This window comes from Pinus tabuliformis, chromosome 4_1, assembly GCF_031772625.1.
Source record: "Pinus tabuliformis cultivar Carrire ecotype Pingquan chromosome 4_1, CPIR1, whole genome shotgun sequence".
In the NCBI taxonomy this organism is placed as follows: domain Eukaryota; kingdom Viridiplantae; phylum Streptophyta; class Pinopsida; order Pinales; family Pinaceae; genus Pinus; species Pinus tabuliformis.
Window position 1 is genome coordinate 208,731,711 of NC_142303.1, and position 18,866 is coordinate 208,750,576.

The 18,866-nt window shown below is 38.9% G+C and overlaps 1 protein-coding gene across 1 annotated transcript in view; it reads left to right on the top strand.

Annotated features, from left to right (window-relative positions):
• The first annotated feature begins 586 nt into the window (after nt 1-586).
• LOC149174948 (uncharacterized) overlaps nt 587-18,866 on the top strand; it is a 122,030-nt gene continuing 103,750 nt past the window's right edge. The window contains exons 1-2 of the mRNA XM_089421013.1: nt 587-956; nt 1,082-1,148. Of these exons, the coding sequence (XP_089277139.1) occupies nt 666-956; nt 1,082-1,148 (358 nt within the window). The 5' untranslated portion in view covers nt 587-665. The remainder of the gene's footprint in view (nt 957-1,081; nt 1,149-18,866) is intronic.

The window sequence follows — 18,866 nt, forward strand, 5'->3', positions numbered from 1 at the left end:
GAAATATTTTGCTATCAACATTGTTACCCACTCTCTTTTTACTAATTTTTTGAGTTAGGCTTTTCCTGTGCTAAGCAAATTATTTTATTTTTATGCTTGAACTAACTACAAATGGTAAAATTCCAAAGATCTCTATACCGATGACAAGCAAATACACTCCACGCAGTACAATAAATGTCACATGGATTGTAATATACATTGTTAAATGTAAATATAACAATATACATACCACAATGATGCAATAAATGCCATATAAACTGGGATAAAAACTGTTAGATATAGATATTTTTGAGTTCAGTAGCGTATCCCAAGCTCATAAAATATCCCAAGCTCATAAACTATCCCAAGCTCATAAAATATCCCAAGCTCATAAACTATCTTTAACCTCGTGAACATTAAAATAATTTCTTTCTTCTTTCTTTTCCTAACCTATCCCATAAGAAGTTTATCTATCTTCCCACCTAAAACATATCGGATGTGAACATAGCTCTAGTCGAATAATCCCGTCACCAAGTTGATACAACGAAAGGCTGACGCTATCCGAGAGTGACTGGTAGTATAATTTACGTCGACTGTGCGTTATCGTTATCAGAAAATTAGATATATCATGTATATACATGTCGAGTAACACAGGAGGACGAACCGGGAAATTCAGATAGCCCTGAATGGCAGCCATTACGGCAACAGTGTCGTCAGTTAGAAGGAACCCATTACAGAATGCGAGGGCGAGGGAATCGTGCTCGCTCCTCATCATCAGCCCTATCAATTCATGCCGTTTAAATGCCTTGCAGCTCCAAGTTCGACTGCATTGGACGACCAGGCCGACTTCTCGTAGAAATCTATTGGTGACTGCTACGTCACTTTGGGATGCGATTACGTCATCCTTAACGGGAGGCCAAAACTCTGCTCGCGAAGCTTCTCTCGCTGTTAGACGCGGAATGCAGCTTTTTGTTCAGGTTCTCTCGTTTCTTATATTTCATATTGTCTATATTTAATCGACTCAGGGCTTTCCTTATAGCAGTATAAATTCATGAAAATGCGGTTGAAAATAAAATTTTGAAATATATTTAGATTTTGTCAGGGCGATGTCGAACAGTCAATGGTCGAGTTTGACAAAGCAATCGAGTTGGATCCTCGCCAGAAAATATGTATGAATCTTTCATTTATTTTCCTAAACTTTAGACTCTACTTTTTACTCTTGACATTCAGTAAAAGTATAAGTTAAATGCAGTGAGAAACACTACTGGATTTTGGCCAATTGCTCCTTTGAATTGGCTTTAATAGTTTTTGGCAGAGTAATTTAATATATGAATCCCAATTTCTTGAAGTAGGCAAATCGATTACTTTTAGTTAAATTTAGAAGCAATTTTGTTCAAAGTAGTTTTTTCGTTTCTGTGTAAGGATGTTTGGCTGTAGCCACCACGAACCGAAGCAAACTATTGTAAAGATGCCTTAATAATGGCTATAAATACCCCAAGGGTATAAGTTATAACAAAATAGTCTCTGAGCATACAATAAAACCATAAGAGTCTAAAATACCCAGATTGCACATCCATGAAACCCAACAAAATCTTGCTTTATAACTAAAGAAACCGAAGGTCACATATTTCCAAAACCATAAATTAAGCTATTGGCAGAATGGGTCATCCATGGAGCAGGGCCCCAACTATCTTCGGTTGGTCCAACATCTGGAGTAGCACGCTGCCAGCCATCATTTCACCATATAGCTTCCTAAGGTGACTCTTCTGTCTCTGAAATGTGCTGAGCAACCCTTGTCCTTGAAATGGCATGGGGGAGTTGCTATAATTTGTCATTCTAGTGTTGTGGCGAAGGGTTTTGGGAGGCCAACTGTGTTAGCGCTCCCACCTTTCGTAAATAGACTGACAAATCTCTCCATAGCCTCCTGCGAGATCTTTTGGATTGTCGTGGCACTCTACTGTGGTAAGGTGCAATATACAAGGACATTAGGCAAGGAAAGAGCCAGGCACAATATCACCGGAATGTTGTATATTCCAAAGTGGGGGATAAACCCTTGGGTTATACAGATATGTTTGTGTAGGAGTCAATGAGTGGATGTAAGAGGGCGGTAATTTATCTTTGTTGTTTTCTTCGACATGTTATACAACTGGTTGAGGGTGCCCTACTTCACCATTGACCTTCTGTAACCCCTTACTACTAGCGTAACCCCTTATTGTCATTAGTACAACCCCCTTATTATATTGTTGTGCCCATGTAGTCCCCATATTGTTATTATTGTGCCCCATAGAAGCCCACTATTGTTATTATTGTGCCCTTACATTATTATTGTTATGTAGGCTCTGATTATATTATTACCTCTTAGACTCCTATATATAGAAAGGAGGTCTTGTCATTTGTATCATGTAAGAATTGTTCATTTGTGTAATGTAAATGAGGTTTCCCCCTCAAAGAGGCTTATTTCTAAGGCGTTTATTTATCTCTTTGTGAGCTGGTTTCATAACATTTGGTATTAGAGCTTTGGATTCTAGGTTTTCGCTGCTTCAAACAGGTCATCGTGAAATTTTTGCTACAAAGTTTCAGTAGCTAAAACAAAAACCCATTTGACGCGACATCGTTCTAAACCTTGAATCCAAATTTCAGATCTTCTCTTGCTATATTTTCAGAGATATGATCAGAGGAAGTTAGGGTTTTTGAAAACTCCAGAATTCCATCTCAAACAGGTCATCGTGGAATTTTCACTATACTTATTTTTCTGCGACATTTTAGACTTGGAAATTAAAACCCATTTGAGCCGCGATTGTGATGAAGCTCGGGACCGAATTTCAAATCTTGGTTCGCTATATTTGCAGAGGTACATTCCAATACATTTAGGGTTTTTACAGGCTCCCGAATTACATCCTAAACAGGTGACCTTGGAAAAATCGTTATCACTTTCTCTCTGAGCATCAAATTGAAATTTCATAAGAAGTTGCAAAAAGAGGATGGACTGTAGTTTTCTGTGTATCAGTTTCAGGTCCTAAAGTTGAAACACTAACACGTGGTGCTTCGTACAAGTTCGCTCTACTAAACCAGTCTATAATCAAGTCATCATGGGAGATTTGATATAACTCTTCCTTGCAGAATCCAATATTGATCAGACTTGCGGAGTTAGAAAGAGGACTCAGAGGGCTACTGCAGGACACAATTTCAGAACTTAGAGATCTGAAATTATAGAGTTACAATCGTTTCAAGATCGAGCTCCTAAAATCAAGAAAAGGCGATATGAGGAAGTTTGATGGCAAGGATCCGGTAAATTGGATACTACATATGGAGCAATATTTTGATCTACATGAGGTGCAACTGTTACAAAAGGTATGTATTGCATCTTCATATTTAGAACCGGATAAATTTTTATGGTATAAAGGGCTTTGTTCTCGTAAACCACTTGTTATGTGGTCAATTTTCACAGAGGAAATGATAGCACATTATGAGCATACAAAGAGCAACACCTTCTTTAGTCCCAAACAAAAGTGTTCAATGGCAGAGCCCATTGAGGACTTTAAAAAATTGAATATAAGGGAAAATGATATTCCAGAGAAGTAGAGGATTGATGTCTCCACAGGGACTTTAAGGGATAACATTCAACATGAGGTTTGTGTTTGGGAACTTGATTCATTGGAGAAGGCATTCGGGTTGGCAAGAAAAGTGGAAAACAAAATTATGGCAACAAGGAAGTCTACCCCTCACAACTATAAAGATGGAAGTGTTGTTTCTCCTAGCCTTCCACAACCTACAAGGTTAACACCACAACAATTGGAAAAAAAAAGAGCAAAAAGGCTTTGTTACAATTGTGATAACAAATACATTAAAGGTCATAAGTGTGTTGAGAAGAAATTATTTTACATTGATTGAGAGGAGGAAGAAAAGGATCAAGAAATGTCAAAAGAAGAAGATATACACCATGAACCAACCCCAGAGAAAGAAGAAATGAATCCGACCATATCTTGTAAAGCATTGGCAAGAATTACCACTCCTCAAACTCTCAAGATAGAAGGACATATCAAGAAGAAAAACGTTCAAGAAATGAAAGATCACATCGAGCATCAAGAAATGAATATGACCATATCTTGTAATGCATTGGCGGAAATTACCAATCCTCAAATTCTCAGGATAGAAGGACATATCAAGAAGAAAAATGTTCAAAAAGTGAAAGATCACATCGAGCATCAAGAAATGAATCCGACCATATCTTGTAATGCATTGGAAGAAATTACCAATCCTCAAACTCTCAAGATAGAAGGACATATCAAGAAGAAAAATATTCAAGCAGTAAAAGATCACATCGAGCATCAACAACAAGTTCTCCAACTTTTAAAGGATAATGCCACTTTGGTGCAGAATCAAATGAAACAACAGGTAGATCAACATCATAGTGAAAGAAGTTTTGATGTACGCGATTGGGTATTTTTTCGGCTACATCTCAAGCAAGATATTTATGAGAAGGAAATGTTGGCAATACTACATGCATTTAAGAAATGACGACCTTACCTAATGGGAAGACACTTAAAGGTAAAAATGGATCATGATAGTCTTAAATACTTTTTAGAACAAAAATTATCTTTAGAATAACATAAAAAATGGGTCACAAATATGTTGGGTTATGACTTTGAAATCATCTACAAAAAAGGGAAGCAAAATGTTGTTGCAGATGCACTTTCAAGAAAGGATGAGGATGTGGAAGCATTGTTTTGTGCTATTTCTATTATCCAATCAGATTGGATGAACGAAGCAAAGGATGAATAGAAGAAGGACAAAGAAGTGTGGACACTCATTCAAAAGTTGCAGAAGATCCCAGTTCAAACAATATTGCTAGAACTTGACGAGGAAGCAAAAATCATATTGGAACCTGGAGCAGTAAAACAAGAACCCGACAGCTAAAAAATCGATCAATTTTAGAGTATCTCATCAAGTGGAAGAACTTACCCACTGAAGATTCCACATGGGAGGAGAAGAATTTTATACAAAAGCATCAATAACTACTCAAGTGTTGAGGACAATACTTTTTGAAGAAGAAGGGCATGTTAGGTCCCTATACTACTAGTGTAACCCCTTATTGTTATTAGTACAACCCCCTTATTATATTTTTGTGCCCATGTAGTCCCCATATTGTTATTATTGTGCCCCATAGAAGCCCACTATTGTTATTATTGTGCCCTTACATTATTATTGTTATGTTAGCTCTAATTATATTATGACCCCTTAGACTCCTATATATAGAAAGGAGGTCTTGTCATTTGTATCATGTAAGAATTGTTCATTTGTGTAATGTAAAGGAGGTTTCCCCCTCGAAGAGGCTTATTTCTAAGGAGTTTATCTATCTTTTCTATCTTTTTGTGAGCTGGTTTCATAACAATTGACCTTCCGTAAAGTACAAATGAGACAATAGAAGTAGAAGTGAGTTTGTAGCTCCCACTGTCCTTTTGTAACATGTGGGTGTTGCAGTATCTATCATGTGCTTTTCTCGCCAAATTATATGGTCTGCCCATAATTATGTTAGAAACATTGAGTGTAATTGTTAAATGGAGTTAGAGAAGGAAGGGTTCAGCTAAATTTAGAGGTGCACTAAATTTGGCAAAGGGAACCACAGGTGGGCCAAAGGTGCAGTTTTACTATTTTTCATTATTTTTGATTTAGCAAAATTTTAATTTTCCTATAGTCAAAAAGTGAAATGATCTCAACCATCCATTGAGATTTAATCTCAGCCATTTGTGGAGATGGTGGGCCTAGGTCGATTTCAAAGGAGGGAAAAGGGCACAAACTTGGATTTTATGCACTAGATAGCTTATGTGGTCAACTTAGCAGAGAGAAGGGTGTTCAGTTCAGTGCCTAGGGTTTCAGATCAACGCACGAGGGCAGAAAGAGAGGCTAAACAACCTTAATTTTCTAGTCAGCGTACACTTCAACCAAGGCGGCATTCAACTGTGTAGAAGGGCTGTATTGTTAATTTTTGATAGGGCTACATTGTTCTTTCCTTTGATAATTGCATTTCTTCAATAACACATTACGTTCACCCCATAACATTATAACATTATTCAGATTTTCATTATTATTCATCAACATATGCAACTATGTAGAAAGAACAATATCATCATCATCAATGCAGCGGAACATAAAGGAACAATAGAAGAAAAGCATGCATGCATAGAGACACCAAGATATGTTGGAGACTAGGGGAAAACCCACTATGGGGAAAACCCTTGCAAATTCTTCTTCTTCTTAGATCATCATCAAATGATTCAGCAAAAGAGAGTACAATGATCCATATCTTTATCTATGCAGCAAAACAACTAGAACATCCATAACATGACCTTAAACATGCTTGTACTCAAAGACCCTGATTTCGAGGACTGTAATGCACTATCACTGACTGTAGTCAACTACTGAATATGGCTATCACTGAGCGGAACCTTCGAAATACTGATACTTCATCTTTTGGTCCTGGACGCATGTAGAGATACTGTGTAGGAGCTTCTAAGAATGATCTGGACGCTCTCAAGAGAACGGGATGAGTGTGTCTGGGATTGATCTAGACGCTCCCAGGAGGACTGTATACGAGCGTCCGGGGTCCAACTACACTGCGGAAACCCTAGCCTCCCGGACGCTCCCTTAGACACCCTGTGTGAGCATCCGAGACTTCCCGAATGCTCCCAAGACCATATTGTGCAAACATCTAGGGACGAAAAACCTTGGTTACGTTCGAGCGTCTGAGACTTAGAAACCCTAGACACATGCGAGCTTCGACCCTGTAGTTTTGGGCCCTTTGCGCGAGCTTTCCTCAATCAAACCTATGCGAACCAAACAATAAAAGAGAGAAGAGAGAGCTTGATGATTGTGTCCAAATGAGGTTGAGGTATCTTCTATATGTAGGTTTCCATGAGGGTCCACTTGATGTTGAGGCTGACCTGTTCAATTGCACATGTGCTTAGGGCTGACCTAATCCAATATACATGAGTAAATAAAGAAATTCAAAAACCAACTTTTGCTTGTCCAAATAAGGTGATCTTTAGGTCGATTTTGGTCCTCTCGAAAAAAGGAATCTATTGCAATTATTATCTTCATCATATGAGTTGTCCAAAGTGGAATTTGACCATAGTTGCATAATTTTAACAGTCCCTCTCAACTAGGGAGAATTCCACCCGCCAATATCTATCCATTGATCAGTATGCTATTATGGTATTTTCAAGTGTCAACTGTCATCACGCATCATTATTGATCATCTCTGTCATGTAGTCGTCATGCAATCACCATTTCATGTATCTCATCATCACAAATCATCAATGTACATCTCGATCTAAACCTTGCTTATTCCTACTTATCTCTTGATTGTTTTTGCTCGTATGCTGAACATTCTCAAATCTAAAAGAAGAAGAATTTGTTACTAGAGGGGATTTTAAGCTACCACCCTCTATCCATCAGGCTACTACCCAGAATCTCTGTGAATGAGCTACTACTCGGAATATCTCCATCAATCATCATCAAAGAGCATATCATCAAGGAGCACATCTCAACCTGTAACCACATCGGGGAGCACATCTTGACCCAGAATCTCATGGGGGAGTTATACATCTACAACCCCATATCGAGCAATAGGATATCCAAACACATAGGGGAGCACATCTTGACCCTGGGATCACATCAAGGAGCTCAATCTCAACCTGGAACTGCATAGGGTTATCTCAACCCATCCTATTGCCTACTAATCTTCCCATCGATAACCCTGAATAGTCATGTGGTGGAGCACTGCATCATAATCGACTTGGGTTGTACACCCCAAGTACACTCTCAACTCATTGGCCAAATGAGGAGCAGTATTCTCGACAAGCCCTGCTTGTGGGTATGATGCCAACTGGGGTATACTCTGCAAAGACCAGACAAGGAAGCAACATTCTCCGACCCTATGAAGATAGGGGAGCAACATCTCTAACCCTATGGGTAACAGATAGGGGTCATACCCTACTGTCCAGAGTTCCCTCAACCCCAGGAGCCCTCTATCTCAATTCCTGACCCTGGGAGCTCAGATAGGGAGGAAGAGTTGGCTCAGTGTCCTCGATCAATGCTGCTCTCATCATACTCAAATTTGGTATCTGCTTGTCTCAATAGCAGCTGTTTCTTGTTCATACAGGACATCAAATCAAATATCATGTTAGATCATAAATAATCATAAAAATCACAAAAGTATACCATAATCATCCTCCTTCTCAAGGAGGTGTCAATCACAAGCCTAAGCTTGTCTCAAACAACTGCACTGTCTCAAAATATGGAAGTATCTTAGTCCCAACTATATATATGGGATTCTCTGTCATCGCAATGTATCCATGTCATATTTAGATCCTGATCAGATGGATCTCTAAGGAGCTTCTACATCCTGCCTTGCAGCTAGCCATGCTAGCAACTTCATACTCAATCTCGGTCAAGTGTAAAGCTATGGACCTTTCATCAATAATATCATGGCATATCTCATATTAAGGCAGCACTCATATGTGCTCATCAACAATAATCTTTATTAACAACAATACATCCATGCAGTCACATATCATAGGAGAAATATCTCAGCCTAAAAAATAGAACATCTCATGCAAACATTTCAAAGGATGTTCAGTGGCAAATCTATGTGAATGAAGCGGCTCAATCATGAATTTATTTAGGTTCTATGCACATCAAGTGTATAGATATACGGATGGATGTTCAAATACGGAATACATCAATGCTTCAATCAATTGTCAGTTGCCGAGTCAACTTTAACATCTTGTAATTCATTCGGAGTATCCAAGGATTTGCATTTCCATTATTCAAAAACATTTTTTAGCAACCTTGCAATATAGAATTTCTTTCCCAAATTTTAGAAATCGATTCATCATATGCCATGATACATCATTTTGAGCTTCAGAAGCTATCTCCCTCTTACTTAGATCATCAAAGGCTTATCACCTGTCAAGAGTAGCCATCAGCATGTAAAACCAAAACCATAATCAAAATCAAAGCCATACCTTGGAACTCATCATCTTGACTTCATCAGACAACTGTCAAATATGGACATATCTGGATTGGGGAGCTTGCTTCATACAATTCTCTCTGCGAGCATAATGCTTTACTAAGCCAACATAATCAACCTTACATAAATCAATGTTGTATCAACAAAGTCATCTCATCAGAGTTTAGAAGTCAGATCGAAACTATTATCAAAGTCATCAATATCGTAGTATCAATTCTTTCAACCAAGTGACAGGTAGAGCTCATATCAAGTCGTGACTTCATTTATTATCATGCCAACAAGTCTGTCATCTATCATGCAATACCAATCCAAACTTCATCAACTCATTCTCATAATCATAATACAAGTCATTTCTGTCACTAAATGCAAATGCATACACCAAGGATAAGTCATGCAGGTTCCATCTTCATATTGAATCACAACTATCAATACTTCAAACATTGTGCTAGGAACAAGGAGGGCAATACAAAACCATTTTTCCGAATACTCACATAAGTCATTACTATGCCCACATAGCATTGATATCAGGGCAAATCAACAATCATCAAATCGAATCATTATTCATCAGGTCAAGTCCAAATTCGTTATCGTAGAGAGATGTATAGTTTAAAACATATCTCCATCATCAATTCAAAGTTCAAGTCATTGTCAAGCATCATACCAAAGCTCCAAACGCAACTCATCTATATCAATCAGCCAAATCATGCCAAACTCTGTAGCACAAACCTCAAACATAATGACATATCTATATGTATGTCCCGGTCACCTGCAAACATAAGTTCAATCTTCATGTTCATACTATGGAAAACATTCAATATTTTCCTGCTTTCAGATCTTACTGTTATCTGCAACACATCTGTAGTACTGACATCTTCCAGGTGAACATATGATTTCATGCACAATACTTCATTTTTTTCTTCTTTTGTGATCAACAATTTAACCCAACAACTTCATAAATCAGTTTACAGTGGCAGAATATGCAGAGACACCTTGATTGAAAGTTCAGACAACTTCATAAAACTTCGGATGATGGTCAACTGTAGTCAAACCCCTGGATGCTCCCTTCAGGTTAGCATGAGAGTGTCTTTAGCTTCCTGGATGCTACCTTTGGCTTAGCATGTGTGAGTCCAGGGACGAAATCTCCCTGTTCTGTGCCTGCGTCTGAAGCAGGAACCCTAATTTTTGTACGAGCTTTAGATTTGAGACTAACTGCAACTCAATAATGTCAGATGCACATAAATCACACTTCAACAGTGCATAATGCAAGTAGTAATTTGAGAAGAGATTCTCCCTCTGATTGGGAATCTACTTCATTCATCTTCATTTATGTCACCAACCTGTCTCTACTAGTGTCATGCAACAACAAATCTGTTAGATTATAAACATATATCTATCATGGTCATCAACATCATGTCATCAATTTTTCATCATACGGTTAGACTTGAAATATTAGGGCAACAGACATATGTGACATCATATCTCAAAGATACAATAACACTTTCTATCAAGACAATCCATCAAGTTAGGGCATTCAGTTTACCCACATGCCATCAAGATATGACCACAGGTAGTAAGAGATCTAGAATATCAATCTCATAGTTATGCTTCTATCATCATGGTTACCATGCTTATCATTATCAATAGGATCAAGTTAGGTCATTCAGTAAAACTTTATCAAAACAACAAGAGTGTCAATCTCTCTTTCCATTATCATGCTTATCACAAGCGTTATCAATAGTATCATGTCTAAGAATTAATGAGTTAACCTTCTATGTGAAATCCATCATCAAGTATCAATAGTATCATCTACTAGAGTCAAGGTGCTAGCCTTCTTTATAGGATCAAGATATCCAACAGATAGATGTTTGCCAAACATCAAGTATATCAATGTCTCAAGAACCAATATGAAGTGGCTCCATAGAACCAAGAAGTTCATTATGTCAATATCAAGTGAACCATTTCACCATGAGAACCTTGAATCTAAATCACTTTCATATGCGTGTATGAGCCATTAAAGAAAGAGACATTCTCATCATACCTAAGGGCTTACCTAGCCATCCAATGTTACAGTTGAAATACAACATACCATGCATACCTTGTCGTATTCAAATACCTGTGTACCTTTTCATTTGACATGGGCAGCTTGAAGTACTTTGTCATATTTTCATCTAGTGCCTCTTTACCTTTTCCAACTCTAGCCATCCTTCTTGCATTTCAAATGATCCTCAAGAAGGATTCACTCATCACATCTCATCAAGGAGGTTAGAAACATCCATATACTCAAATACATATGCAGGAAGTATAAACAATAAACATAATAATAAGATCCATAAGTCTAAACAAAAGTAAGAGGCATCATAAGTCAAGAAATACTTATCTTCAATGAGAGGTGATCCTCTCCCTCTAGAACCAACCATCACCATCCATAGTCCACATAACACTGTTACCTTTAATCAACCAACCAGGCCTACTAGGGATTATCCCATCTAGGGCTTCATCAAATCTTTCACAAGTGCTTGAGCCTCCTCACATTGACCATGCTATATCTCATGTCTTTTCCATAAACTAGGGTTTTCTTTCCAACCCTAACCTCATAGAATCCTTCAAACCCTAAACATAAAGTTTCCTAGGGTTTTATTCAAACCCTAGAATTCTTTTAGGTCTCTACCATCCTCTTCTTGCTTCTATCAATGGTGTCATCATCAGGGTGATCTCCATGGCTTTTCTTCAGCCCAACTCTGATACCATGTTAATTTTTCATAGGGCTACATTGCTCTTTGCTTTGATAATTGTATTTCTTCAATAACACATTAAGTTCACCCAATAACTTTATAACATTATTCAGATTTACATTATTATTCATCAGCATATGCAACTATGTAGAAAGAACAATATCATCATCATCAATGCAACGGAACATAAAAGAACAATAGAAGAAAAGCATACACACATAGAGACACCCGGATTGGTTGGAGACCAGGAAAAAACCCACTACGGGGAAAACCCTTGCAAATTCTTCTTCTTCTTAGATCGTCATCAAATGATTCGGCAAAAGAGAGTACAATGATCCATATCTTTATCTATGCAACAAAACAACTAGAACATCCATAACATGACCTTAAACATGCTTGTACTAAAAGACCCTAATTTTGAGGACTGTAATGCACTGTCACTGATTGTAGTCAACTGTTGAATACGACTGTCATCGAGTGGAATCTTCGGAATACTGATACTTCATCTTTTGGTCCCGAACACATGTAGAGATACTGTGTGTGAGCGTTTAAGACTGATTTGGACGCTCCTAGGAAAACCGTATGTCGACGTCTTGGGTCCAACTGCACTGTAGAAACCCTAGCCTCCTGGACGCTCCCTTAGACACACTGTCCGAGTGTCCAAGACTTCCCGTACGCTCCCAGGACCATACAGTGCTAGCATCTAGGGACGAAAAACATTAGTTATGTGTGAGTGTCTGAGAAACCCTAGACATGTGCGAGATTCAACCCTATAGTTTCGGGCCCTTTGCGCGAGCTTTCCTCTGTTAGACTTGTGCGATCCAAACAATAGAAGAGACAAGAGAGAGCTTGATGATTGTGTCCAAATGAGCTTGAGGTCTCCTCTATATATAGGGTTCCATGAGGGTCCACTTGATCTTGAGGCCAACCTGTTCAATTGTACATGTGCTTAGGGCCGACCTAATCCAATATGCATGAGTAAATAAATAAATTCAAAAACCAACTTCTGCTTATCCAAATAAGGAATCTTTAGGTCGATTTTGGTCCTCTCAAAAAGAGGAATCTATTGCAATTATTATCTTCATCATATGAGTTGTCCAAAGTGGAATTTAACTGCAATTGCATAATTTTAACACGTACAGGTCTGTACGAGTCTGTATAGTGTGTGCACATAGGCAGGACGAGTCGGAGAGAAGTGCACAAACCAATTGTGTTGTGGGTTAGCAAAGAGAAGGGAAGTTTTCCCTCATACTTGTAATCAATTTTTGAAGATTTTGCTGAGCATAATAAGAGCACACAAGTTTGTAGATTTTCCCAAGATGGAGTTTCCTGGGTAAAATTTTTGAATGTGCTTGTGTCTTCAATTTTGTTTTTCCGTTGCAAATAGTTAAATTGGTAAAATTAGTATACTTGATGAATGTATGTTGAAAGTTCAGTTGCAGTGCTTTTCACTTCAGAATATTCATTGAATTAGTTGTTGGGTTTTAAAATTCTAACACTGTATTAGAGGAAGTCTTTGATTGAAGACCATAAAGCGTTTTTATTTCCTTAGGAGCAGCTTAAAGATAGAAAAGGGCACAGTTTATCAGAGGGACTTGTGATAGGGTTTTCCAAAACTAGCTTTGCGCAAGGGTTTTCTCCTAGCAAGCTCCGCGCTAGCATTTCTGAGCAACATGAACAACAAAATGGCGTATTTGGGGCTGATATTTGAGGACCGTCTTGAAGGGGCCTCAAATTTTTGTTCTTGGAAGGGGAGGATTGGTGTAGTGTTGGAGGAGCAAGGACTTTGGGAGTTTGTGGATAGTTAACCAACACAACCACAAGACCATCAACCACTAGCCTAACACAATAAGGATGCAATGGCCAGAAGAATTACCCTTGAAGAAGTCAAGGATTGCATTATACCTCACTTGTCCGGAGAGAAGACAACTAAGGCTATGTGGACAACTATTTTAGGGCTATACTAGGGTTCGAGTGAGGCCAAGATGCTAGTACTCAGAGATAAACTCAAAAATATCAAAATGGTGAAGTCTGACTCCATGGTCTCATATCTCACTAGATTCACCCAAGTGAGGGACGAGTTCGCTGGAGTTGGGGAGACAGTCTTGGATGGAGACCTTCTCAGCTTTGAACCATTGGGTTTTTCCAAGTCTTGGGAAAACTTCATTGATGCAGTGAGTGGTAGAGAGAAGCTTCCAGATTGGGAGCGGCTATGGAGTAATTGCGTGCAAGAGGAGATCCAAAAGCAACCAAATTTGGGTCCCATGCGAAGATTGAGGAAAAGGAAAATTTTGCCCTAACTGGCAAAGTGGACAAGGCCAAGGTCAAGAAAAATGTAAGAGGGGCAAGTTCAGTTCAACAGGAAAGAAGTAGAAAGATCTCAACAAATTAAAGCGCTTCACTTTTCATCAGTGTGGGCACTATTCCACCAAGTGTCCAAATAGGAAGAAGGGGTCCAAGAAGAAGCTATTGATGTGGCAACATCAATAGAGGTGGAGGAATTCACGTCTCAGTCTAAGAGGGAATTCTTGTTCATAGCTTGCATGGCAAGCTTAGTGGCTAGTAGCATATGGTATATTGACAGTGGAGCATCATGTCATATGATTGAGAATAAGGGATATTTCAGCTAGATGATAGAGAAGGACATGTAGTTTCATGACCAAAATTCAATACTTTTGCTGCAAGAATGAGGAAATTGAAGAAAGGAAAGTTCTGTAGTTGTAGAAGCTCCTACATCTTACCCAAACCAGAATTAGCACTTAGATTCAAGAATTCTAAAATCAGTGAAAGAAGTATGCTTGGTTGGAAAAATTGCATCAAAGCTATAAAACATCTTACTTTGGCGTTAAAATGAAAGATGTAGTATCCCATGAAGGCAAACTTTGACATCCTTGAAGACAATAAAGAAGTTCGTAGCATCTATAAGAAGGCATTGTAGCGACTTCCTATGATCATGGAAGATAAAGTTATGTAATCTTGAGGTATGTATAACTTTTTCATTTATTAAAAGTCTAACATGAAATGCATTAGGGTTTTGTAACATATTTAAAGTTTAGGGTTTATTATCTTCATCCTGTTAAAGATCATTGACATCTAGGGATGGTAAACCCTAGTTGATACTTAAAAAACCCTAGGAAATAAGGAAACCTTAACCTTAGTTTGTTCTCTTAGAATCCCTAGCTCTTGATTTGTAGGGCTTGTGGCCAGTCTAGGATATATGTCAAATCTTGACTAAGATGAAATTTAGGGTATAACATTATGTCTCTAGAATTGGTTAGGGTTTGTATTTGAAAACCTTAGGAAATCATCCTAGTAGATTAAATTGTCTTCATACTTGTGTACTTGTATATTTTGCTTTGTAGTACTTGTTAATGAATGTTGCAGGTACTTAATGAAGGAAGCAAAATTAGATGTGCTTGGCAATCAAGTTGATCCTTGAACACTTTGATAAAAGTAGACTCATATGGAGATGGGCCACGAAGATGCTGTCATTATAAGAGGGAGCCTTTTCAAAGTTTGTAATAGAAGCAACTCAAGGTATGTATAAGGTTACAAGATTTGTAGCAGGTTTTCAGCATATAAGAAGGTACGATCAATTTGCTCATGTATAGGGTTTTGAAAGATTCTTATAGTGTTTGCCTGCTAGGGTTTTTGATCTTTATATTAAATCAATCCTTGTTGTACTATCTTTTGCAATTTGTTCACTTTGGTAAAAACCCTAGCCTTTTGATGTTTAGGGTTTGTTGATATTTAGGGCATACAATGAAACCCTAGCCTTTTAAGGTTTGATGAATTAGGGTTTATGACAAAACTCTTGTGATAGTTAATGTAAGATCCTAGGAATGAAACCATAGGTGTATATGCTTCGGCTATGATTAAAACACTAATTTGGTTAGTAGTTGAATATCTAAAGTTTAATATTATCTAGGGTTTGTGACAAAACCCTAGCAAGGGTTGTTGTAAGAGTCTAGGGCATGAATGTGTAACCCTAGTTAGGTCTATGTTTTGAATATCTAAGTTTTGGTAACCCTAGATGCTCTTTTAGTGATAACATGCTAACCCTAGATTGATAAAGTTAATCTCATGCTCTTGTACATATATGTTTGTGCTTGGTTATACTTGTTCAGATTTGCAGGCACATAGTTTGCAAGAGGTCGTAAAGTTGTAAGACTGCCTCGTGTTTGATGATGACCTTGTAATGAGCATGATGGAAAGAGGGAGCTGTAAGAACCTTGATGACATAAAAGTTTACATTGTTGATTGAAAGGTGACTTTGTTGTCATATGAAGAATGATGTTTTAAAGTTCTTCGATGATAAGATGATGCAAAAGAAAGAGCCTATGTAGCTGGAAGAATACAGTTGTTGATAATGGACTTATTTCCCTAAGTTGAGAGAGAGCTTGATTGAAGAAAAGTGAATTTCCTCCATAGTTGGTAACATGATGTGAAGGCCATAAGGATGATTGAGATCGGAGAATACTTGAAGCACTACAGATGGTTATTTGTGATTGATGTGTTGATTTGGGGTAGCATCTGATGTGCTTTAAGCCTCAAATTTTGCAGGGAGGCTTGGACACATGTATTCCAAAGAACCTAGAAAGAGTTTTGGGAAATTCCACCCAGAAGTGATATTATTAAAATAATTTATATTTTTAATGGGGTTCCTAAGCCTAAACTTAAGAAAATTAAAATATTAATGGGTATTAATCTAATCATGGGTGGAACTTCTAGAAAAAGACACAGAGCAAGCCAAAACGATCTTGAGCCTTTGATTAACATTTAATCTAGTCAGTTGGTTTTCCAATAGGAAGATATAAGAAGGGGCTTGAGGGTCATTTGGAAAACACACTGAGAGATCAAGGAAATCGATTTTTTTGAAGTGTAAAGTTCTCGGGAGGAAAAAATGATTGAGGATATTTCTTGCAGCAGAGGGGCAGTGAAAATCCGGAAGAAGGAATTTCGGAGAGTACAAGGCAGAGGGAGAACACAAAGACGTCCAGAGGAAGGTTGATGTTGGCCCACGCAGAGGCAGCACAATCCTTGAGGGGAAGTCGAGTTTCCTGCTAAGGGAAGTCGAGTTTCAGTTGCCAGAAACCGAGGTGTGAGTCCGGGAGGCAAAAGTTCGATTTTCTCAGCCAATAGAGGATCCAGAAGAGGGGCAGCGTAATACCTAGGAGGGGTGACACAAAAACTGTCGGGAGTGACGCAGTTCTGCGCAGAGACCACGCAGAGGGTGACGTAGAGCCTCCAGTTCAGCAAGATCAGTCACTGATTCTTCCAGTGACAGGGTGAGATCATTTCACCAGTTTTTTGTTCAGTATTCTCTCTGTATTGGATTGCTAGTTGAGCATCCTAGAATTGTACTCAGATTTTCTCCTGCATAATAATAAAACCCTCAGAGTTGCTGCACTGGTTTTCCCGCATTGGGTTTTTCTGGGGACTATTGTCCAAAAATAACGGTGTCCTATGTGTTTCTATTTTCCTTGCTTAGTTTCTATGTTTCAGAATCATATTTAATTTGGTGTAGGTTGCTTCAATAATTAGTTCAATGTTTAAAGAAGAAATATGAAAAAAGTTTGTAATGTAATTTACGATCTAGGTGAAGTAGATTCAGCTGGTTGCAGTAGGATTCTTGAGATTTTTAGATCTAGGAATTTTCACATGGTATCAAAGCTGTTGATGTGAAACAGGAAGAGCAGATCTAGCATTGAAGCAAGGGCCAACTAGTTGCAGCAAGCAGCAGTTCGAATCCCTTGAGGGATTGCGCAGTTCTAGCCAGGAGGGCTATATTTTTGAGGGTGTCTCTCTCTGAGTAAGCCGACAGAGAGGTAAGACTGTCGGATCGAGAATTTGTTGAGGCAAAGGGAACTACACAGAGCTTCAATGCAGAGCTAGAGGGACGCATTTTTTTGTACGCTGAGTGCTGGGCAGAAAAGTCGAAAGGAAAAGAAGAAGCAGATCGCATAGTGAGGGAATACTTCCTCAATGATTTCTTACTGAGGAAATCAATATTTCTCATTTGTTGAGCAATAACAGCTTACCAACTCCATCAGGGAGTGCGTAATCCAGCATAGAAGCTACGCAAGTAGGGAGATAGAGGGAGTTGTTCAACATTTTTTGGAGGATATGGAAAACAATGGCTTGAGGGATCAGGACAGGTTGGATGGGGCTTCCAACTACGTCATCTGGAAGGATAGAATGCCTTTCCTTCTAGATGAGCATGCCGTCAAGATGTGGATGCAGATCCGCTGAAGAAGTACAGAACTGAGATGGCAAAGGCCAAGAGGATGATCTTGGATGGAGTCAAGGATCACGTGGTGTGCAACGTTGCTAGCAAAGTGACTGCTAAGGAGATGTGGGATGCTTTGGCCACGTTGTATCAGGGATCTTCCGAGCAGCGAAAGATATAACTAGAGTAGAAGTTGAGATCTGCTCAGATGCAGAAGGGAGAGCGTGTGGATCCATTCCACACAAAATTGAAGGAGACCCGTGATGAGATGTCGGTTGCGGGGCACACCTCAGGATTCAGAGTTAGTTAGATTGGCTCTAAATTCCGTCTCGGATGAATGGCAAGTCTTTGTCCAGAGTATCTTGGGCAGAGTAGCATTGCCAAATTGGGACGAGATGTGGGCAACTCTGAAACAAGAAGAGCTGAGGAGAGACCTGCTCAAGGTCAAACTTGACGGAAGCAACAACAACAGTGGGTCGAAGCCCAAAGTAGAGGAGGAGGATAACGCAACCCTTGCATCGAAGGGACAACAAGGCAACAGAGACGAAAGAAGGACGTCTCCAAGGTGAAATGTTTTAGATGTGGCGAGATGGGCCACTATGCATCCCAGTGTCCTTTGAAGAAAAAAGACAAGGATGACAAGCACTATCCTAAGGTTGCAGCTGCAAAGGTTGAACAGGAGGAGGAGTTCACCATGACAACCAAGATACCCCCAAGAGGGAGGTGGGTTAATATAGAACTGTAGTTCGATAGAGCTACATATGGGCAGGATCCTTGAGGAGCCCACCTCTTGGATCATCACCTTGCTACAGGAGCCCATGATTAGTAGTAGCGAGATGGAGGAGTTTTCAGTTGGTGCCATGGAGTGTTGATTCGTCAGATGCAGCAGTTAGTA